Raw genomic sequence first — 23924 nt, 5'->3', positions numbered from 1 at the left:
TTTAGTTCCTTTCCCACCCATTTTCTCCCATTTGCACTTATCCCTTCAATATCCGTGGCAGTGAGGTGTGACAGCACTCCCGAGGTTTGTGCGGGCCGTACGGAGCGGGTGGCGATGGGTGTTGTCCCCACACTCCGGTTCCTCACGGTCCGCGCTCCCAACGCTCGCCCTTCCCGACGCTCCCGCCGGTCCCGGCGCAGGGGCGCCCCCTGGCGGCGCGGGGGCGGTGCTGCGGCGCGGGTCCGGGGGCGGTGCCTCGCGCAGCCAATGGCGCGCGCCCGGCGCGTTCAAACGGGGCGGGGGCGGTGCGGCGGCGGTTGTGGAGGAGCCGCGCGCAGGTGAGGGCCGGGCGGGACCGGGCAGGATGGGGCGGACACACGGGACCCCCCCGCGTCCCAGCGGGGCTTGCCCCTCCGCGGGAGGGCTTTCGGGACCCGCAGGGCTGTGGGCAGCGCGGGGTCCGCTGCTTCCTCGTCGCCCTTTCGCTGCGGGCGGGCCCGTGACACAGCCCCGCGGCCGCGCGGGCTCTACCGGGGCTCGTCTGGGAGGGAGGGACGGACGGACGGACGGACGGACAGACGAACGAGAGCTTTGCTGAGGGATAACGGAGCTGCCGGCTCCCAAAGCTGCGTCTTCGCCCAGCTTTGAGCACGCGGTTGGTGGTTGTAATCCTTTAAATCTCTGGTTGGTGGTTGTAATCCTTTAAGAACGAGAGGTGACCGTACTTCTCGTTCTGAGTTCGGCTGTCTCGAACTGGACTTCGTTCCTTATTTTAGAATGAAAGAACTCTCAGTGGGGAGTTTCCCTATTCTCCAGAAAAACTTTATGTGTGTTCACAAGGCACTGCTATGGCAAGGGGAGGGGGGAACTTTCTTACAGGACTTGTGTTAAAGCTGCACGGGAAGGGTGGACTTTTCAGAAAACACTGAAACCATTCATGGCTTACGACCGTGTTTCTCTGTTTACTGATTGCCGGAGGGAGCCACAAAATTGATATTTTACAACTTACGTGACGTAAATAGTTTCCTGTCTCAAACTGGATTGAGCAATAATTGAAATTGGTTTGAAATTTTGATATTTTCCTCACAACTTGCGAGCTATGAAAAGCTGCAGTCATAACATGCGAAAGTGGATGTAAGTGCGTAAAGTCTGAGAGTGCTCTGAAAACTACAACTTAAAAGCGTAGTATTTAAAGTAAACTTCTATTGGAGCAGTGGTTAAACGGTTTCTTCTACAACAGTTGCTCTTATTTTGCTTCCTGTTTTTTCCCCTGACCATGTACAGCTGTTGTTAATGATAGATGCAGTTTTTAAGGATCTAAGTCAGATGACTTCTTGTAACAGCGAATTAATTGCAGCTGGCAAGTCTGCAGTGGGTAGTGATACCAAACCCAATATCCATGATGCAGATACAACAGGGAAAACATACTTTCCTATGCAGATTGCATATATAGAGCTTTCAAAGTATTTACATGTAGGAAGGATTGGGAACGTATTTTACATTTTTTTCTGTCCCCTAGGCTAGATGTCTTTTGTTTTGCTATGGGCCTATGTACTAGAGCAAACTAAAATAACGTCCAAAGGTACTATTAATAGTCATTTTTATTAACTGTCCTGTTCTGATAGTGGGTTTTATATTATGTATCAAAATCCTGAAAAAGAATCTGCTTTCCATGTTCACAGACTTCTTATTCAAAGTTAATTTTTTTGTTCTATTGGACTCTGTTAGCTGTGAAACACTAAGAGTATAAATAGCTGTGAGTGAATGGAGGCATGATCTGGAATTTCCTTACTTTAGGGATCATGGTAGATCACTTGAAAGAAATATCCATGGTCATCTTTGTTGCTAAATAGTTAGATAATTCTTTTTACCGACAGGTGCTTCTTTGTGATGTTTGGTTTACTTTCTGAAACAAATCATAGAACTCAGTAAATAAAGTCAAATAGCCTGTTGTTGTTGGAAGCAGTCATTCAAATATAAAATAATGACTTTTTTTTTAAGTACTGGAGGTGAAATAGGATACTAATTGTTATTTATTTATGTTTGGGAGCAGGTACTGCAGTGTATGTGAAGAGCTCCCCATGCACCAAAACATAACTCACACTGGACGTGAGCATCATAAAAAAAATTTTTGCTTTGTCTTCCCAGATTCCTTGTGAAGCAGCAACTAGAAATAATCCTTTAGGAAAGGTACTGTGCTTGTTAAAAACCAAGTGTTAACAGGCTGGAAGACAACATGCCTATTTACACAGTTCCTGGCAGAAGCCCTGCTGGGACACGATGCGCTGCCACTTTGCAGAAGGCTTCATCTAATGATACCTTTGCCAGCAGGAAAGCATCTGGGCAGCAACTGAAGTCACAGGTGTTGGGAGAAGAAAAGAATAGTCTACTTCCATGTTCTCAGAACAAGACAGAGGAAGTAAATAGGACCTATGTGATTTCAGCTTGTGAAAAAGTGGGTGATGCATCAACTACTTTTACATCTGAAGGCAGGTTAACACTTCAGAGGAGAACTGGAGTAAGCAAAAAACTAGTGTCCAGTAGTGAACCATTGCATACAAATGCAACACAGGGCACGGAAGAGCTGCAAACAGAGAAAAGACTGACTCTGCGGAGGCGTGTGAGGACTGGCTCCACTGGGAAGAGTAATATCGATCAGAATATTGTGCCTAGAAAAGAAAACTTGCCAGCTGATGCACAAAGAAATTACAAGATTACATTTCCACAGAATATTAACGATACTGATGTTGTTAAACCAAACTTGAAGTTAGCTGAGGGTCAGTCCAGTACCAAATTGCAGTGTAACTTGAACAGCAAGGGTTCCTTGGGTTTTGTTGATGGTGTCTGTAAAAATGGTATCTCCATGTGTTTAAAAGATAAGACAGGCACTGCTGATACAAAATTTCAAAATGAAGTTCCTAAATCAGAACAATTAGTTACTTCAAAATGTATTAATAGGCTATCAGGAGAACTGAATGAAAAAGGCAATATAAATAAGCTAGCTGGAAAGCAAAAGGTACAGCACTTGATGACAAAACATAACAGTTTGGAAAGACCAAGGACCCCAGCCAAAGGTTTAACAGAAGGATTTAAGCTTACACCAAAGAACAGCACTTTTCAAGATCAAACAACTCTCAAATTGGCCTCAAATGAACAAACACCTCGTCTTCAAATTTTAGCCAAAAAGACCCCTAGTGTCTCCAGCTCTCTTCCTGGGAGTAGAGGTTCAGAAGCAGAAGCGAACACAGAAGCTTTAGCTGAGAGCAGTAGAACTGAGGAGGATGTTTTCAAAGTGAAAAACAGCAAAGTGATTGTGGCTGTGCGGGTCCGGCCCTTCAGTAACAGGTTTGTATCCTGGACTTATTTCTGCTGTTGCAGTGTATGGCAACTTCTGCTTTGTACTTCTTGAATTGTTTAATCATTGACCCAGTAAGGATATAATATATGGTTTGAATGTAGCTGATACTTCATGAAACACCAAGATGAAGATTTTATTAAGAAACTGAATTGACTTTATAGGTATTTGAGTCTATTGTTTACATATTCATTAACGGTGTTTTGATCTTTAATACTTTATATGTTCATCAAACAGATATTTTTCACAATGATCACCAATCTTTTTCTTTTTATTTTTTCTTTTTGTTTTGATTGAAGTTATTAAATTAAAGCATGTAGCTTATACTTTTTATTTTTTTTTTAAATCCCTCCCTTTCCATGCAGAGAGAAAACTGAAAACTCACTCCCTGTAATCTGCATGAGTGGTTCAGAGACAACTGTACAAAATCCATCCACAAACCAAGTTTACAGCTTCAGTTATGACTTCTCCTTCTGGTCTTTTGACAAGTGTCGTCCTAATTTTGCAAGCCAAGCAGTTATTTATCAAGCTTTGGCAGTGCCACTCCTTGAAAGAGCTTTTGAGGGATACAACGCTTGTCTTTTTGCTTATGGGCAGACTGGTTCTGGAAAATCATACACGTAAGTTCCTGATAATTGTCAAAATTCTGTAGGAGCCAATTGTTATGCAATGTAAAATCATGAAAAAAGATCGTATGGAATAGATTCCAGTGCTATAGAATTTTGTCAAAATGTTTTTGTGTATTTTAAAACAAAAATATTTAAACAAATATCTATAGTAATTAAGCAAAAGTTAGCTTTAGAATATTTTTGTGTATCTGGCACTGACTTCTTACTACTTCTAGTGGAAAAAAAAACTCTTTCAAGAGAAATTAGTTCTGAGTTTTGTAATTTCCATGAGGCCGTATAAACTTTTAATATAGGTAGTTGAGGACCAGAAGTATTTCTGTTCAATTTACAATAGATACAGAACTCAGAAGTAGGATTTTCCTTTTAAAGTGTGAACTCAGTTGTTATGTACAATATTTTTTTAACCTTGGCCTAAAAGAAAAGATACACTCAGGATTGCAATATTATGTTGGTAAGTTTGTTGGGTTTTTGTTTAGATTTTTTCTTCTACTTTCCCTTAACTACTTACCTTCAACCACTGATATTTTAAGCAAGGCTGAAATTAGCATCGGTAACACCTGTGTCCTCTGGTCAAGTTTACACAACAGATTTCTGCTAATGACTGTTGTGCACCTGTGTGTGTCCCTAGGCTGTGTCTGAGTTAGCCCAGTACACTGGTGGTCTGCAGTGGTACAACTCAACAAGAAAAAGCTGCACCAGAGGTGGGGAGGGTCTTATGTGACTACACTGGAAGTGTGCAGAGGGTACAAGATGCATGCATGTTTAAGATAATGAACATCTATAGGCTTACTGTTAATACTATGACTTACTCTTCAGCTGCTATAGGGTTTTGGTTTTTCTTAGGTTTTCAACCCATTTCTCAATGGATTAAATAGAAAATACCTCTAGGCATCATCTTGTCCAACTCCCTGCATCAACTCATAAGCATCAACTCAGATCAGATTTATTTCTGTTGCTTATTACTTCTATAACACAAAAGCATATGACATGTCAATTGTAGAGATGCACAGCTAAAGTATCTATTGAGAGCTACAAAGCTAAACTAGCAGGTTTTTTGTAACCACAGGATGATGGGATTTGATGAAGACCGAGGAATAATTCCAAGACTTTGTGAAGATCTTTTCAATCAAATAGCACAAATGGACAAGGAACAGGTGATGCTATTGAACTCACACTGGAATATGAGGAAACTGATAACTTAGTGCTGATCCGTTTATTAATGTTCATATTCTTTTGCTGATTCAAATCTTATTTCTGCTAGTAGCTCTGACTAACAGGGTTCCCTAAGCAGTCAAAATCAACATTGTTTTACTTCCTTAATGGCAGTGATGTGAAAAAAATGTGGGCATGATATTTTTAATGTATCACTGGACTAGGATTCTTTCCTCTGTATTGCATGTCTTACAAGATAAGATTTATGTAAGTAAAGATAAATCCCAGTGGGCTCCATACTTGCAGTGGAGGCAGTAGAATAGAACTCAAAAAATGAATTTATTGTTAAACATCATTTATCAAAGCAAAATACACTTCAATAGTATTCCTATTCTAGCTCAGTATTCTTGCTGAAATAAAAAATAACTACCCTCACTCAGAATAATGAAAACGTTTTGTGGACCATATTAATACCTCTTTTATTATTAATTTCATTAGACTTTGTATCATCTTGAAATGAGCTTCTTTGAAATATACAACGAGAAAATCCATGATTTGCTTGTCTTTAAAGCTGAAAATGGGCAGAAAAAACAACAAGTAAGTTGCTCACAGAAACAAGTATATGCATAACCTCCGAGCAGTGACATCTGTTCTGTAAACAAAAATGCACAATTGGCAAATGATCATTAATTTGCTATCTAAGTAACTTAGTTGTGAATAATGAGATTCAAGTAAATAACAAATTAAAATATCACTATATCACTAGTTAAACTAGTTTAGCTAGTTTTTAGTGTTTGTGTGTTAGAATAAGAAAAAACATGAATTAAAGAAATTTGTCTTACATGGGGTATGTAGGAAGGAATTTATTACGTCTGATATATCAAGAAAAGCATTTTCTGTTCTTTGACATTGAACACTATACTGGCCACTTGTGTGTAAAACTGAATATTAGTTTATGATAAAGATGATACAGTATGTTCAACTTGCTGTTGAAATAAGTCCTTTAACCTAAGCTTGAGACTTATGTGGACTTCCTATAGAGAAACTAAGAGTATTCTGTCTTGTCTAAAGTAGGAGTGAGTTTTGTCAGTGATTTCAAGGTAAGCTACTTAACTTGGAAACATAATAGATCTAGCACTCAGGAATATCTTAAAAGAAAAAAAAAATCTGCAACATAAATCTAACTAATGCACTCCTGATAATTTTTATTTTGAAATTATTCTCACCAGCTTCGTGTAAGAGAACATCCAGTGTTAGGACCGTATGTGGAAGGCCTGACAGTGTAAGTCTTAACTCTTCTTATTTTAAAAGATGCGTGGTGTAATCCTGAAAGAGTGCAATAGTTATTTTCAGGCTATGTGCAAGTTTGTGTACTCACCAGTAAATCAAGGAAGATCTCAGTGTCATGTAGTTTTAGAAAAATTCATACCTGTGGTATATTACCCTAGTGAAACAAGTGTGTGAAAGTCTCAAGACAACTGAAACTTTCATTGTGTGTTTGTATTTTGTTTGTAACTGGGGAAATGCTTCAGAACTCAGGCAGCAGGGAAAACTATAGAAAGAAAAGTGTCTGAACCCAAACTTTTCTTTTTCCCCCCACCTTAGGAATGTTGTTCGTTCTTACTCTGATATTCAGGTAAGAGTTATTTGGTTACTGAAAGAGAATACAAATATTTCTCCTTGCTTCTTTCTTCACTGCTGAAAAATAAATTCCATGGATGGGAAAAAAATGTAGACTGTCCAGTGGCCTATGATGTTTCAGCTGATTTTGTAAAAGGATAATGAAGACTAGTCCTATATAATGGAGCTGAGTAGATTCACACAGTTAAGTGTCCCTTTTCACATGGTTATCTCTTAAATTCAAGTTTTCGTTCCTCCCATATAGTCACGATTTTTGTTAATAACTTTATCGGCAAACATAAAAATCTTCAATTAACTCCAAAGCAGGTTTTGGTTTCGCATCCTAACTTTTGTCTCTTACAGAGTTGGCTTGAACTAGGAAATAAGCAGAGAGCAACGGCTGCTACAGTAATGAATGACAAGAGCTCTAGATCTCATTCTGTCTTCACCCTTGTCATGACGCAAACCAAGGTATTGCCAGGTTGTTCTTTTTTTTATATCTGCTCAGATCAGGTAGTAAAAAGTTGTTTTGTGTGGTGCCTAGAAAGTTGTGAGAATATACCTGAAGATCTTTGAGAAAAGCACAGGGCATTTTAATGTGGCTTTCTACACAGCAAAACTTGTTTTATTTTATGTGCTTTGAGTAGATTCTTATGTGTCTGTGCTACGTGTATTTATAGCAGCAATATAAATATGTCTAGACTGACAGATCTAGGAGTAGTTCCAAGCTTCTCAGTGTGAGTTTTGAGATATAACAGGAATTCTAATTGAGGCCAGACCAATTTTCACATTGCTGCCAACACAGCTTCTGAGAAGGTTAGGCTGTGTGAGGTGCATAGCTGTGCTGAGTTCCTGCAAGCGATGATCTGGGTCAATGGTAGGAGATGCAGTTTCTGCTCAGTTTGAACACAATTTACTGAACAAATGTTTCCTTGCTTCAGGATGCCTCTCCTCCCCCATGTGTCTCTAGGACATAGGGACTACAACTCCTCATCTGATTTATAGATACTTAAAAGACAAAACCTGACTTATTGAGTTGAGCCTGAAGACAGAAGTGAAATAGGTAGAGCTCCTCAGGACTCTACAGACTGTCAGTTTTCTCCATGCACAAATAACTTGTTTGTTTGTGATTTTTTTGTTCGTTATGGGTTTAATTTTTCATCCCAGTTTCCTGATCTTCTTTCTTTCTTCCCTCTTGTCATTCTCACCACTAGATTGTTGATTTTTCTCTATCATAACTAGTCTTGAGCCTTTTCTGCTGACCTGATCTTGATTGGTCTAAGTCAGTAACAGCTTACTGATTTCCATGTTTTTTGGAAAACTGCAATATTCAGACTTCAGACCCAAACCCACAGTTTGTTAATCTGTTGTGTTTGCAGTTTATGCTTATGCAGTTATTCAGCCACAGCTAGCTAATTCTGTGGTTAAAATCTGAACTTCATCTCCTTCAAGCGATGTACGTGAGGATATCCTGTCAAAAATTAAAAGGAAGCATCAATTTTTAATGTATTTACTGTGAACAGCTTATCAGATTTCTGCTTGCCTTCAGGCTTTTTATTTTGGTTTGAATGCCAACATGTCCCTTTTTTTCCAGGTAGAATTTGTGAATGAAGAACAGTGTGATCGTAGGCTTACCAGTCACATCAATCTCATTGATCTCGCAGGCAGTGAGTGCTGTGCGAAAGCTCAGACCACTGGAGAGAGGCTGAAGGTAAACTAGGACTGGAAATCTGTGGAGAAGGATTGACTCCTAATAATATCCTTAAATTCCAAACCATGCTCACCTAATGGGACTCTTGGGCAGGAACTGTAGCTATAAAGGATGTATATAGCCTTTTATAAGTATTACATCACGTTTTACTGTGAGGGGGGTGGCCTGAAGAAGGTGTTTGCACTGTGCAATATGGCACATCTTGCTTAGAACAGCACTTCCCATGCTATCCAGGTCTGATGATCCTGCAGGAGGAGAGAGGGAAAACTGTTGGTGTGGCTTTGCAAATAGAGAATCAAATATCACACAGAGTTGGGTCTTGCCTCTTTTTGGGGGAATCTAATTAAATAGAGTTTCTAATAGGAGACTTCATTTCAAGCTGCCTTCATAAGTTTGATTGCTCTTAACACCACTTATTTTAAAGGCAGGGTCTTTGTTCTTTCCAAATGAAGATCTTCTAGACTGCTCTTGCATCTTATTGTTTTTTTAATAAGTGGTAACATTTAATGTGGTATAGCTGTACCATGCATTGACCAAGCATAATTAATCAACAGTACAGTCAATAACATCACACAAGAAGATTATTATAAATAAAATATTATAAAAATATTATAAATATTTTTATTTCTGCTTTGTGTAGGAAGGTGTGAGTATCAATAAATCTCTGTTAACCCTTGGAAGGGTTATTTCTGCACTCTCTAAACAATTTCAAAATGGAAAGAAAACTTTCATTCCTTACCGGGAATCTGTCCTTACTTGGTATGTACACTTCAGAATTTTTTTTATATAGAAGTAAAGGCTTTCTGAGATTGTGGTTTTCTTTATCTGTTCATGAGGCATCACTTTTCTCTTTCTCTCAAATGATCTATGGAAGGAAGAAATTAGCCTGTTGCATCAGATAAAGAACAAACAAGACCTTGGTTTGTTTTTAAGTAGCTAACAGTTTGTCTCAAATAAGTAGCAAGACCCTGGGTATTTTTATTTAATCTGTTCTGCTTGAGAAGTTATGAATTTTTCTCTCAGTGGCTTGACTTGTATTCTCCTGTCAAATGAAGGTTGTTGAAGGAAAGTCTTGGTGGGAATTCCCAAACGACGATGATCGCCACAGTGAGTCCAGCTGCCAGCAGCATGGAGGAAACTCTCAGCACCCTCCGCTATGCAAAGCAGGCTTGTTCAATTATCAACATTGCTAAAGTAAATGAAGATGTAAATGTGAAGCTAATCAGAGGTGAGATTGACATCTGCAGTCTTTGAGGGTTTTTCACTTTTACGTGTGTTTAACTTATTGCTTCATAGGAGCTCTTACTACTACTAATCTGTTGTGTTGACTGACCGCTTGTCAACTAGGCTAATACAACCTGGCATTATCTTCCTTTTAATATCATTATTCTTTGTGAACTTTTTTTTCCAAAGCTTAAGTGATATCTTAGGTTACACTTGAGAACCTGGAATAGGGAAATGTGTTTTGTTTTTTAATTGAATAACAGGATGAATTTTCTAGTATTGTATTGAAGTTTCTACACCCTATTTTTTCTTCATTTCTTACGTGCACTGTGTGTCTGTTTGTGTAATGTAGAATTGAAAGCTGAAATTGAAAGGATGAAGGCAGCTCAGAAAAGTGCTCTGAACACTGATCGTGAAAAATACAGGCGTTATTTGCAGGAAATAACATCTTTGAGGGTAGAACTGCACCAGCAGGAGAGGAACATGGCAGAAATGCAAAGGTCAGGCAGTCATGAATGTCTTAATTTAAAATAGAAATGGCAAGACTTATATGCTGTCATTTTTCTCCTAATGTGTTGCGTTATTTTCTCTTAATATATTAAGGGCCTGGAAAGAAAAATTTGAACAAGCAGAAAAAAGGAAACTGGAAGATATAGAGGAACTGCAGGTACATTTTTCTTTCTATAGGAGATAGTACAGAAAATATAACATCAGCAAACCTTGTAGAATAATGGGAGTAGCTGTAAGATTTGGTTTCTGTAATACTATTCTTTTAACAGACCACTGTGACTTAGGAAGATTTAAAGTAGATATTTGAATGCACAAAGTAAATTGTATTTTTATGCAGAACTCTCTTTTATCTAGAAAGCTGGAATTGCATTCAAAATGGACAATCATTTACCAAACCTTGTCAATCTCAATGAAGATCCTCAACTTTCTGAGGTGCTGTTGTATATGATCAAAGAAGGAGAAACTACAGTTGGAAGGTGTACACCAAATTCAAAACATGATATCCAGCTTTCTGGAGTGCTGATTGCTGATGACCATTGGTAAGTAGTCTTGTTTTTATACTTAAAGTTTCATCTCCTCTTCTCTTTCTTTTGGAGTCGCTCTTTCTTCTGGAGTAACAAAACAGGTTTTTTAGCCAAGAAAATAACATTTAGGGATATTTTTTTTACTGCTCAATGATTAAGGCAGCTTCCTTCTGTTCCCTCTAAGAAATCTGTTAACTGGGATGGTTTAATTTCTTTGTTCATCTCATTCATGTAGCAAAATCTTCTGCAGCGTTTCTGCATGAATTAGGCCTGATCAAATGATGTTTTGTGGTAGATAACTCTGTTACGTTAAGTTCAATAGAAAAGTGAAATGTCTTGACAGTTCTTATGTTACTAAAAATAGAGATCAACTTGGCCATACTGCAGAAATATTGTTTAAAGTGCACTTTGTGCAATTGATCCCAGACAAAAAGTTGTAAGAAACTTAACTAATCAGTTACTAAACCCATGAAAGACACAGATACGTTGGGAAATTAAGTGTTATGAAAGGAATGCTCGGGGTATTGTAGTAATTATTTAGCAGTGGATTCTTAGATTTAAATATAGGTTCCCTTCCAAAATATAGGTTGTCGTTTCTCAAGTATGTGTGTTGTGACTAAATAGTATGAAGACAATACACATCTGGAAAGACAATAACAGAACACAATGTAAAGCATGAATTTTAGTCTATTACGAAATAGCACTTGCAATTATTATGAACTACTGATACTGTAAATGTTTCTTGTTTTCAGTGTTATAAAAAATGCTGTTGGCCAAGTAAGTATTATTCCACTGAGAGAAGCAAAGACATATGTAAATGGGAAATGCATTTTGAACCCAACAGTTCTGCATCATGTAAGTGATTAATTTAGTAATAGTAATATGTGCATGTGTGAATTTCTTTGCTTTGTTAATATTTCAACTTCAGACTGCAGTTTTCTTAGAAGGCTCTGTAACTGTAAATATTTGTCTCTTCATCTTTGATTTCTAGCTCTGCTTGCTGTGTTTTAAGCACTGAAAACTTTGCTTATAAATTTAAATTTTTAGAAGAATTCTTTTTTTCCCAATAGGGTGATCGAGTGATCCTTGGGGGAGACCATTATTTCAGGTTTAATCATCCAGCAGAGGTTCAGAAAGTTAAAACACCTTCTTGTGGGACTACATGTTTGCATGATGGTCCAAAAGATTTTGAATTTGCAAAGAATGAGCTGCTTATTGCCCAGAGAACACAGTAAGCATTAGTTCTTCTCGTTCTTTAGATAAATGCAATTGTTAATTCAACCATGCAATTAGTTTAAGAAATAATTAATAACCTTCAGTTGTTTCACAATAAAGGAAAATGGGAAAATAGCAACTCTATTTGTAATGGGAATGGAAGTCCCAGACTTAGCTGAAATGAAAGTGTACCTCTAAGATTCAATCACCACATGCTAGTCCAGTTATCAAGAATGTAGACCATGATTAAAGAAACACTAATCTTCACTGGTCCTCAAAGTAGTGTGTCTCTTTGGTTGTGTTTCTCTCCAAGCATATGATGAGTCTGAAAGTTACTTTTGATGTTTTAGAGAGATTTAAACCTGAAAAGTAAATGCCTTAGGAAAATGGGAAGAACCTGAAGTTATAGCCTTAGTCGTATCTGATGAGGGAGAATTTGAGAGATGGCGAAGTGTTATTTGTACTTGCTTCATTCCTGGGAGTTATCAGAGTGCCAGACTCACTGACTTAAAATTTACTTGTCCCATCTCAACGTGATTTAGTGGGTTTCCATTACAGTTCTTAATTTTGTGAAAGTGATGTAATAAAATGAAAATGGAAATTCGATGGACTTAAAAATTCTGGAATGTCTTTCATATTTACCAGTGTCTACATTTTCCCTATGAAATGTAAAATAGGTGAAGTATGAAAATTGTTCTTTTAAAAAAAAACCTTAACAAACCCTCATGATAGGAATAAAAAGTTGATAGTCTCTATGCAGCCTGTAAGAGATTAAAGGCAGTGTTCTAAATGTATGATACTTGTAGACTTGAATCAGAAATTGAAGAGGCACGGCTCAAAGCCAAGGAAGAAATGATGCAAAGTGTCCAAATTGCAAAAGAGATGGTTCAACAAGAGCTGACCTCACAAAAAGAAGCTTATGAAAGCAAAATAAAATCACTGGAAGCAGAGGTGGTAAGTTGCCATTGCATCATTACATCAAATATATCAATAACAGAAACTGTAGTACGTGGTATCTGTTTGTTTGGTGCCTGGTTGGGGTTGTTTTGTTTGTGGTGTGGGTTTTTTTGTCTCGAGTATTCTTAAGTGTTTTAGGGAATGCTAGGCCTCATTCTTTAAAAAAAACAAAGTCAGTCTTAGTAACACAAGAAGTTGTCAAGTAGGTATCCCCTTCAGAGTTATTCTAGGGATTGTAACTTGCATGTAAAGAAAAATACCTACAGAATTAAAGTTATTCCATGAGATTTTTAAATTACTATAGTATATTACTACAGTATATTACTTAATATGGCATTTTTTTCTTTCCAGGGTGGTATACTACTTTGTTAGGTTTTTCAACTCTTTTGCAATATAGAATGTACATTGGCATAGAATGTACATCATGGTAAATTAATAATGATGTATCTTATTTCTTAAACATTCTATGATGCTTGTGATGTGGGATATAACCTTTCATTGCTGACATTGGGCTGTGTAGGCTGTAGGGACTGCATGTTTCAAGTATTGGAAGTGAAAATAAACCTTAATATCTGTGTAAGGGATGGGTCAGAAATGCTGTAGAAGTGATTTTCCTCCTCTCATCTCTCCTTTTTATTATCAGAGAGAAGAATCTCGTAAGAAGCAAATCCAAGAAATGAATAACCAAAAAGCTGCAACTAAAATACAAGAGCTAGAGAAGGCAAAGCAAAACCTTGAGCTAGAACTACAATTCAATAAGAAACGTTTAGAAATGGAGACCTTGGCTACCAAGCAGGTAATTTTCAAAAAAGCAACTCTTTAGGCAATAAATGGGTTTGTTTAGGGGGGCTTTTTTTTGGTTGTGATTTTTTTTTTTAAACAATTATTGTAAAGGAAATGCTTTGAAGTATTTTCCTTCTATGTGATTTTATGCAGAAGAACTATACTTAGTTTGCATTCTGAGTATGATGTTGTATTGATGTTGGGGATTAACTGATGCTGACCTTATTTCTTATATAACATGGATAGTTTTTTTTCTGTACCAAACTTTAGAGACTGTTGCCTGTGGCAAAAGTCATTACTCCAGGCATTAATGTAAACAATGACTGGTTCTTGGCTGGTGCAACAAATATGACTTAATTTTTTAAAAGCTGTTTCTTTTTTTAATTCCAGCATTTTTTCAGCTTTGCAATGTCGAAGTGAAGTCAGAAAGATGTCAGAGTTCAAAAATGAAGGATTTCCTATCAATATAGCAGATGCCTGGTATCAGTTGCATTCTGAGAGTCTTTAAAATGACAGGAACACAAAATTTAACTTCAATAAACAGCATTAATAATTTTAAATTTTGGGGTTTTTTTTAATCACTGCCCATTTTTCCCCAGGCTCTAGAAGACCATACTATTCGTCATGCAAAGATACTGGAGGCTCTGGAAGCTGAGAAGCAGAAGATTGCTGAAGAAATACACACCCTTCAGAAGAACCGTGGGAGTGGGAACAGAACAATGACAAGTTTGTATATATGTTTTGCAAAGACAATGTTGACTTATCGTTTACTTGGTGGGCTTGGACCATGGATCCAGATACAGGAGGTCTTTCTGTTCCCCTAACACTTCCCTGAACAACAAGACCCTTCTGGTTGTTACAAGCCTTTCTATTCATAAGCTGTATCTATCAGACTGTGTTAAAAGCTCTGTTTTAATCATACTCAGGGTGGTTAGGTAGATATCCATGTAGTCTGTATTTATCCCAATTGCTTGAAAGTCCTTCCCCTTCTGTCTGAACTGGTCAAGCATTAACTCCTTGGGGAAACTGGAGTGACAGAATTTTGTTTAGTTTTCTATCACAGATTAATATGTAGTGTTTGGTCTTACACCTTTGTTTCTGAAATACCCTTTATCTGATGTTTAAAAGGGTTATCTTGCCTGGAAGGGTAATTTTTTTCCCAATATACTGGGAATTCATGGAAATACTGTTGGCTAAATTATGTTTGTGCTTTTGGGTTGGTTTCTTTTTTGCCTTTTTTTTTTTTTTTTAATTAACCCTGAAGTTGTTGCATCACATTGTTTGGTCCACTTAATCATTATGTTCTATATTCTCTATTAGTTCCACTTAACTGGAAGTCTCTGAAGCTGTCAGTGATGGTCAAAGAGGCCAACACCATTAGCAGTGCATTAGGGAAAAACACCATTTTCTGCAGGTGAGTGTCTGAGTTAGTTAATTTTAAGGGGTTGTGTATATAATATACATATTTATAACTGGGGGGTGAATTCTGAATATGCAGGGAGCTGTTGGTTTTTCTTTTAACAGTCTTATGAAATCGAACACGATAAATGAACTTTCAAAACTAACTTTAGTTAAGTGTGTAGTTCAGCCTTGTTACTTTGAAATGTGAATTTCAAATTTGAATTTTAGACACAACTTCAAAGGTATGTCCACAGGCAAGTAACTTTGGATTGAATGTGCTTTGGAGGTGAATCTTCTGACACCCGTGTCCACATATTGAAGTGGTCCTAAAGAACACTATGTTCCTTTAAAGCAAAGCTGAACAGAGGCCTCTGTACCAGCCACTAGGAGGTGCTCAGTTCACAGGCCTGGAACAGGGGTAGCTCAAAGTAAAAACCTCAGTGGATACTGAGCCTTTGAGACCAGTTATTTCACTCCACAGATCTCTTGCTATGCCAAGCTACTTGATAGCTGTAGCTGAAGAACATTCTGGAAGTGGACCTGTATGTTGTTCAGATCTTCTTAGCATGAGCAGAGATGTATTAGTGCAGAGCAAATGCTGTATCGTTTAAAACACTTGCTACAGTAAATGCAGGTAAAATAGGAGGTGTATGTTTACTGTTTTTCCAGGTGTTATATTTTCACTTCCTTCAAGAAGAACTCTGCTAGTAGACTTCTGTAGCATATATTTGGGTCTGAATTTTTTGGGAGCCAGGAATTTGTATGCTAGTATCTACTTCTGCCTCTGAACGCAGGGATTCCTTTTTTCCTTTGCATAAAAGTAACTTTAACAGCTGCACTTCGGTTGGTTTGGTTAGATACGTGATGTCTCAAGAAATTTGTATCATGTTTTTATTCTCTGTATAATAAACAAGTATCTTGTTTATTTTTGCAATATGAATAATGTGGTTTGTCTTGATATTTGTCTTTTAACTCTCCCACATTCTTAGGCATGACAAAATTGATGATAAAACAGGAGCAGTGTCTTCTGTTCAGGTGCAGGTTCGTAACATCAAGCTGGGAATAGCAACTTTTTGGAGTTTAGAGAAATTTGAATGCAAACTAGCAGCAATGAAAGAACTGTATGAGGTCAGTAACAGCTGAAGAACAAACACTAATAATCAGTAATACTTAGTCAAAGATAAGATTTTGATAATCCGTACAGGAGGAAAATCTTGAGTTTTGGGGGGTTTTATGTCATCCTAAACGCCAAGACACATATATACACATTTCTCCATCAAACAACAAGAGGACAATAGAAATCAATGACTTTATTCAGGTCATTTTTTGTACTGAGTAAGAAGCAGTATATATAATCTGAAAATAAGCAAAAACATTAAAGCTACTCTTTTCCTGTTAATAGAACATGTTGTCTTCATTCATGCGTTCAATGCTTTGTCACTTTACTTCTGTTTAACTCTCTTCCTCCCCTCTTTTTTCTTTATTTTTTCAGAGTAATGATAGAAATAAAGCTGCTGATGTGTTTTATGATCCTGCTGATGAGTGGGAACCTGACCTTTCAGACACCTCAGTTTCTTCTCTTTCCAGAAGGTAATACTCATTTGTAGCTCTTCTTCTACACTTAAAACACAAAATTGTGTAATTATCTGAATATGTTGTTGTGTCACTAACATAGTCATTTATTAATTCTTCTTTTACCTTATTATAATGTCAGTTATATCCATACATTTTGATTTAATTTGTATTTGTGAGGAGGAGAGGAAAGTTGAAACTAAATGTTACCTTATTATGCTCTACTGGCTTCACTTACAAAATGTGTGTTGGTGTGCAACATGTTGCCGATAAAAATTATGTGCCCAGGAAGCAGTTTGGTAGATGTAACAGCAGTGTTGCTGAGGTCAGGTGTAGAATATGTGCAGTGTGTATCTGATCAGTGCCAGAGGGTTTTATGTATGACCATTGACAGTTAGTTCTGGATTATAATAATCCAGTAGTAGAGGATATTAGATTAAAAATGAGTTCATGGAATGAAGATACCTCTATAGTAGCAAGAGGCTGAAGAAAGTAAGTAGGATCTGTTCTATGGGCTGTATTGACTTGCTTTCTCTCTGGTTTAGGTTCTGTGTTCAGAAGTTCCATTAATTAGATGTTTGTTTTGTTTGCCTGATGTCTGTTAATATTCATTGAATATGGGTACGAGGAGAGAGATTCTTTTCTTTTGACATTTTGTCATGTTTTTACTTTATCATCCTTTCTTAGAAGTAGAAGTTTCATGAAGAACAAGAGAATTTCTGGATGTTTGTCGGAGATAAAATTGCAACCCATTCAGAATATACAGACTTCCTATATATCAGGTACTTGCTATATGGCAGAATACCTTCCATTTCATACTGAGAATTTGAACCTAATACATGCAGAAAACATAGGCATTTGTAATAGTTTTTTAAAAAAGCAGCATGGGTTGGAAAGCAAAGTTAAAAATATCCTGTTTGTGATATCTTCAAATTTTTAATGTCAAGCTGTTAACAGTAGGGGCTTTTGTATTTTTAATTACACTTTCTTAGGGCAAAAACTTCCTGACCAGCACTTTGTGAACCTTATTTAAGAAACTTGCCTAAAACATTACTCTGTGTAACTATGTGGGTTAACTGGAGAAAAAGGTTGAATCCTGATCCAATAATTTGGAGACTGTTTTCTTGAGTTGTTGCTATTCATTCAACTACTGAGGTTTCCCCAGGGTTTTTGCCAGATTTTACCAACTTGTTTTCTGAAATACAAGATGCTCCAAATATTTTTTTGCATTCAGTTATTTTAGATTAACTGGGTTTTATCTTCTGTTTCTCCGTAGATTTGATTGTTGAAACAGATGGATTCATGTTAAAGAATTTCACTATTGAATTTGTCTTTGTACTAACTGAATCTAGAATGTATTTAGGATATTGTATATGCTTTTTTTCCTGACTTACAGTCTTGAGTAGATGAATATTAAGATTAAATAGTCATTGCTGTTTAGACACACTGACTGCTCATTCTTGTGAAGAGTTTCTTGCATGTATGTTTTGCTTTTACATCATACAGGTTCACAGAACAAGTCCAGCATATGCCCAAGCTTTTCTGAATCGTTTCTTCCTGGAATTTGCAAGGAATCTATAAGTTCAGCTTTAGATTTACTGGAACAGAATCATGAAGCGGGAAAAAGCATAGCAGACAGTCTCCTAACTAATTTGTTTATAATTTTTTCTGGAGTGTCTGCCATTTCAAAAGCCTATGAACAGCAAGATGAAGAATCTCAAGAAAACTGTAAGTCTCATTTTCATAAGAGTTTGAACATTACTAATGACTTTGAGATTCAAAAGCATTCATGTGTTTGTCTCTCACAAGAATTAACATTCCTCCATTAATTTGTCAAGAAGATAGATCTGATAGATATCTTTCTCTTGTAGTTTTCAATCTTGATCCTGCTGCTCAGTCCTACAGCATCAGAATTATCTCTGCTTTTGACCAGATTGTGGTTCTAAGCAAGCTCTGGCTTAACAATATTCAAAAGTGTCCTGGATCTATAAAAGTTGATGAAGAAATGAAACGGGAAATAAAGAACTTGGGAGGTTATTTACAGTTACTGTTGCAGGTAAAGCATATTAAAGAATTCTTCTGTGTATAGAGAACTTCTATGCATTAATGCAGTATTTACTACAGACTTGCTAAAAACACTTAAATGTCCAATGCATGCAATGACAACTGGACATACCTAAGGAAGGTGTGCTTTTTTCTGGCTAAATTGGTACTTCTATGTGCTAGTTGAGAGTAATGCAGACCTTCCTGTGCCCAGGACAATAGCATTAGTTCTTATTCATAAAAGGGTAAAAGAAAACATGCAGAAGCAAGAACAAGGGCTGGTTTAGACTGTGAAGTGCTGCTGTTTATAAATGTATAAACCGGTGGCCAGTGAGTATTACCCTTTTCACGCTGCAGCCTTGTGAAGCTTTTATTTCTTTTCTTAATTGCATTTTCTTCTCTGTGGTTGCAAGGCACAGTCTTTTAGCTGTGATAGATAAGTCATTGTAATTAGGAAGATGTGAAGCTAAAAATTCCTCGAACTATTGCATGCTATGAACTCTTGCATTACAGAAAGTATGTGCTCTTTGACCACAGGTGCTTTCAATGAACGATGTGCCTTTGTTTCTCAGGGATGTTCTTCAGATATATCCTCAATGGTAACAGAAGCATGGAGCAAACTAAACCAAACAGTAAAACAAACAATGAAATACATTGGACACTTGGCAGTAGTCACAACAGCTGATATTTCATTTCCTGAAGAGAACAATATTCCTGCATCTAGTCTACAGGTAAAAAAATGTTTATTAGAAATAGTAATTATGAATAGTAATTTTAATGTTGCTGTCGCACTATCAGTAACTGTGCTCAGAAGCAAATTGTTACATATAACAATTTCACCAACTGCATTAAGTACATATAGTACATTCATTTTTATGGTGAAAATGAATGTGTTACTACTTCTGACACTTTTTTGCCTTAGAAGCTGCACTTCAAATCTGTGTAATTTACACTTATAAAGAGAAAGAAATACTGTGCTTTTAGGATTGTACCTGCATTGAGGTTATACAAGTCTACCTGTTTCACTGAAATTCAATACTTATATTTCAGTAATCTGTGTTTGAGTACCATACTGAGTTTTCAGAAATCTGAACAAAGTTAGGAAAAGGAGGTTAAAATGCTGAGTACCAGTGGTCCAAGAATGACAAGTGATTGAATAGACCTGCACTGAACAATTTGCTGAAAACAAAATTGTTTCTAGCCCACTACAGAAAACCTGTTTTAATTTAAATTTTTAAGACTAAATCAGTTTCTTTAATCATTGCATTTTTAACCTTTTTTTTTAGAAGGAATTTGTACTTGCCATTTATGAGGGAGTAGGCTCAGGTCTGGAATTTCTCATTGACACCGTACAGGAGAAAGCGAGAATGGTACAGAAAAAACTTGTGAAACAATGTCCACAAAATGAGGTGAGATGAAAGTAAGATTAAAAACTACTACTATATCTTGGAGGCACTTGATCATAGAGGGTTTTTTTAAGGTACAGTCTGTTATTTTGTGCTTTTAATTTACTTAGGTGGTAAATCGTGAAGTAGATGATACTAGATGATATACATAGTAGAGAGTGAAGTATAAGGAAGAAGCAGCCTGTTAACATTTGAAAAATTCCATGTTATGTTGCAGAAAACATTATTTCTGCTTTAGAGTATTTTTCTTAATAGTGTACCAGTATTCATTCTTATCCTTTTAAAATATTAATGTACTTTGACTTCAATCAAATGTACAATATAATTAAAAGTTTCTTTGTAGATTCAAAACCGAATAAAGGATAACGTTGTGGCATTAGCCAGATTCCTTGAAAATAACATCTCTTACTGCAGAAAGGTAAGAGAAATGCTTCACAAAATATGTGTGCTTTGAGTCTGGCATTTAAATTTTAAGGATACATTTATCAAAGAAGAGGAATTGAAACTACCTTCTGTATATTTACATTTGCATGATAACGATTCCTGTCTCAGCAGCATTCCTCTGGAATGCTAAGTTTTCTGGCTACTACATTTCCACTCAAAACTCTTTGATTTTCATTTCACTTAAAGTATTTCTGGAGGTACTTTTATCTTTCTTCATTTTATGCTCATCATAAGCCTAACCACCTGTTTTGTTTTCTTTTAAGTTGAAAACCTTAAGTTCAGTAATTCTAGTGTAACTTATAGCTGCTGCTGTAGTTATTGGTATTTTGAATTAAAAACCAGAATAGATCATTTAATCTGTCTTCTAAGAGCCAAGCTTATTATGGATTTTAGTTTCATTTGCCTTTTTTTAACCTCGTCAACAATCTGTACTCTTTCTGGTGCTATCTTACTTGTGAGAATTGGTGTCAGTTTGATTTTGTTTTGGCATTGGCCTGTTGTATGTGACTGAATTCATAATAGGCACGTTTCATAGTTAATATATTGTCATGTATTTTGTTTTTTTTAAACTATTCTTTAATAATACAGAAAGAAATGGAATCTCAGTTACTAGGAGAAGAATCTCTGTATCGAGAAATAAAGAAAAGCACTAAGATTGCTGTGAAATATTTGGAATTGGAGCAGTGCCTAACTGAAGTCTGTCGAATTGTTTCTTCTATGTTACAAGGTATTTATCTGGGTTATCACCTGTCTTGATAGTAACCTGTGGGCTACAGGAGACTTGTAAAGCAAGAGGGAGGACAACTTGGTCTGCCTTTGCAAAATGCTGCATTTGATTCTTCTTGTCTCTGTTTTTCATAGGGTTGTACAGAAACACAAGCCCCCTCAGGAGCTTTGCAGAAAATATTTCTGTCATAGGTGGATATTTTAACAACTATTTCAGTTTATTTGCCTTGTCTTCTGCAAAGAACCCTATCCAGAAGAATCCCCGACCTTTTATGAACTTGGATGAACTGGACTCTCTGGTTGACTCCCTTATTATGAATTTTGAACTTGAACAAGTTCAGCCATCACTGCAATCTCAAAGTGTTTGTAGTGAAGCTACTGAGACTCAAGGAGGACAGGTTGAAACAGGTGAAGTTGAATTTGCTTGGAAATGGAATGGGACTGCAGAACACACAGAAACTCCAGAGCTTTCACCTGGTAGGATACAGTGGGTATAAAACGTTATCAACAAATGAAAGGAAACTCTTTCCTATGCATGAAGGGAAAGTAACATATACCACAAAAAGCTAACATTTATTACTAATATCAGTGAATGAGTGGTGTGAAAGTAAATGACATGTTTGTATGAGGATAAGTACCCTATATTTCACCAAAAGAAATTTCTTAAGAGGCTGTCAGACTTGAAAATACAATTCCTTTTGTTTTAATAAATGTCTATTATTACCTAAGTTTATAAGAAATAATTTAATACAATAAGTAAAAAGTCAGTTGGAGATGTTATGAACAGGTAGACTAAAACTCTTGGGGAATAACTAGAAAACATACTAAAGGCTTGGTAAGACATTCACATCTCTTCATCATAAACCGTGATTTAAGACTGTGTGGGAGATTCCTTTGAAGGGCATTCATAACACATGTTATGTTGCATACAGTTAGGTAAGAAGACTGCCTTCCTAACTTGGATACTTGAAAGGTAAATGATGTGGGAACCAATTTTTTTTTTTGAGTTGTTGCTTCACTTCTGCTGCATTATGATCTAATAGTGTTACTGCAACCTTAAAGTGTTTTTTTTATACCTTTTTTTAAACAGAGCAAAACCTTTGTATTTATTTCTGTAGAGAAAAATTGAGAGGTAGTAAAAGTACTTTTTTACCAACCCTATTTGATAAATGCTTTTTTAAGTGGTTTTGTAGATCATTGAAAAATCTGGGCTTAAAATGTATCAGTGATGCTGCTCTTCAACATGATCTGAAGTAAGTTCATGTTGGGTTTGTTGCTAGTGAGATATCTTTTGATTGCTCAAATGATTTTCAATACTATTCATGTTGGAATAGAAGCATATCTCTAAATATGTATTAACCCATGAGGTTGTAGAGAATTTTCCCAGTCAACTACTTCCTTGTGCTTTTTATTGTAGTCATTGTTTAACACCTTAATTTTAGTCTGTTGACTGAAGCCAGTGCAAGTTGACAGGAAGGATGGAAATTAATTTGAATTTTTATTCTTATAGACTGGGTTTTAGGAGGCCTGGAGTGAGCACAATTTACTGACAACAGCACAGCGAAGTTTGTAAGCTAAAACCAAAGATTTTTTCCTGTACATCAAAGTTTCTGTCATGGTTTAAGCCCAGCTGGATCTAAGCATGACACAGCTGCTCCCTCACTGCCCCACCGGGGGGGAGAATCAGAAGGGTAAAAGTGAGAAAACTCCTGGGTTGAGATAAAGACAGTTTGATAGGGAAAGCAAAAGCCACACACACAAGCAAAGCAAAAGAAGAAATTCTTTTTCCCATGGTCTTCACCAGGGGCTGCAGGGGAATCTCTGCTCCAATGGCTGGAGCACCTGCTCCCTGACTCCAGCATGGGGTTGTGGGTCTTTCCCACAGGGTGCAGTTCTTTGTGAATTGCTCCAGTGTGGAGCAATGTGGACCAGTGTGGGTCCCTTCCACAGGGTGCAGTCCCACAGGAACAGGCTGCTGTAGTGGGGCTCCCCCATGGGGTCACAGGTCCTGCCAGCAAACCTGTTCCAGCATGGGCTTCTCTCCCCATGGCTCCACAGGTCCTGCCAGGACCCTGCTCCAGTGTGGGCTTCCCACAGGGTCACAGCCTCCTTCGGGTATCCACCTGCTCCTTTGGGCATGGATCCTCCAGGGGCTGCAGGTGGATGTCCCTATGGACTCATCCAGAGGTCCTAGTCTCCTTGACTTGTGTTCACACTGGAGTTCCAGCATGACCAGTGCAGCAGCACAAACAGCAACCATGCCCCAGCCATCTGCCAGTCCCTGTGCATCACCACTGCTGCTATCAGAATGTTCCCAGGAAGAGCAGAGTGAGGTGATCAGCAGCACAACAAGCAGTGAAAGCAAAAAGCAGCCACTAATGAGCTCAGACTCTCATATAGTCGAGCCCAGGGCAAGCACAAGAGCCTGCCCAAAGCAGCCAAACAGCAATAGTGGCTATAAATTCCATCTAACATATTCCAATCAAATCTGTCATTATCTCAAACCTTCTGAGCTCCGTGGTGGGCACCAAAACAGACTGTCATGGTTTAACCCCAGCTGGCTGCTCAGTCCCACACAGCCACTCACTCAGTCCCACCCAATGGGGTCAGGGAGAGAATTGAAAGGGTAAAAGTGAGAAAACTCCTGGGTTG

At 37.4% G+C, this 23924-nt stretch overlaps 1 protein-coding gene across 2 annotated transcripts; it reads left to right on the top strand.

Moving 5' to 3' along the window:
• Positions 1-263: 263 nt before the first annotated feature.
• On the top strand, positions 264-23127 carry KIF14 (kinesin family member 14). 2 transcript variants are annotated; one of them, XM_027671866.1, is made up of 30 exons: positions 264-338; positions 2149-3345; positions 3721-3975; positions 5051-5138; positions 5635-5733; positions 6366-6418; positions 6742-6772; positions 7120-7227; positions 8351-8467; positions 9108-9226; positions 9523-9695; positions 10044-10191; positions 10295-10358; positions 10556-10740; positions 11478-11580; positions 11796-11956; positions 12747-12894; positions 13541-13693; positions 14280-14406; positions 15001-15094; positions 16071-16209; positions 16574-16671; positions 17338-17435; positions 18160-18381; positions 18525-18709; positions 19269-19427; positions 19986-20105; positions 20446-20520; positions 21135-21273; positions 21408-23127. In XM_027671866.1, exons 2-30 carry the CDS (start codon positions 2237-2239, stop codon positions 21767-21769), a joined length of 4932 nt encoding a protein of 1643 aa, XP_027527667.1. In that variant the 5' UTR covers positions 264-338; positions 2149-2236; the 3' UTR covers positions 21770-23127. The 2 variants fall into 2 exon arrangements, with proteins under 2 accessions (XP_027527667.1, XP_027527668.1); XM_027671867.1 differs by having other exon boundaries at positions 5635-5730; positions 21408-23125.
• The last annotated feature ends 797 nt before the right edge of the window (positions 23128-23924 follow it).

Source organism: Neopelma chrysocephalum, unplaced genomic scaffold (assembly GCF_003984885.1).
Source record: "Neopelma chrysocephalum unplaced genomic scaffold, ASM398488v2 Primary Assembly neopelma1_97222, whole genome shotgun sequence".
NCBI classification, from domain to species: Eukaryota; Metazoa; Chordata; class Aves; order Passeriformes; family Pipridae; genus Neopelma; species Neopelma chrysocephalum.
This window is presented reverse-complemented; position numbering and strand designations above follow the sequence as displayed.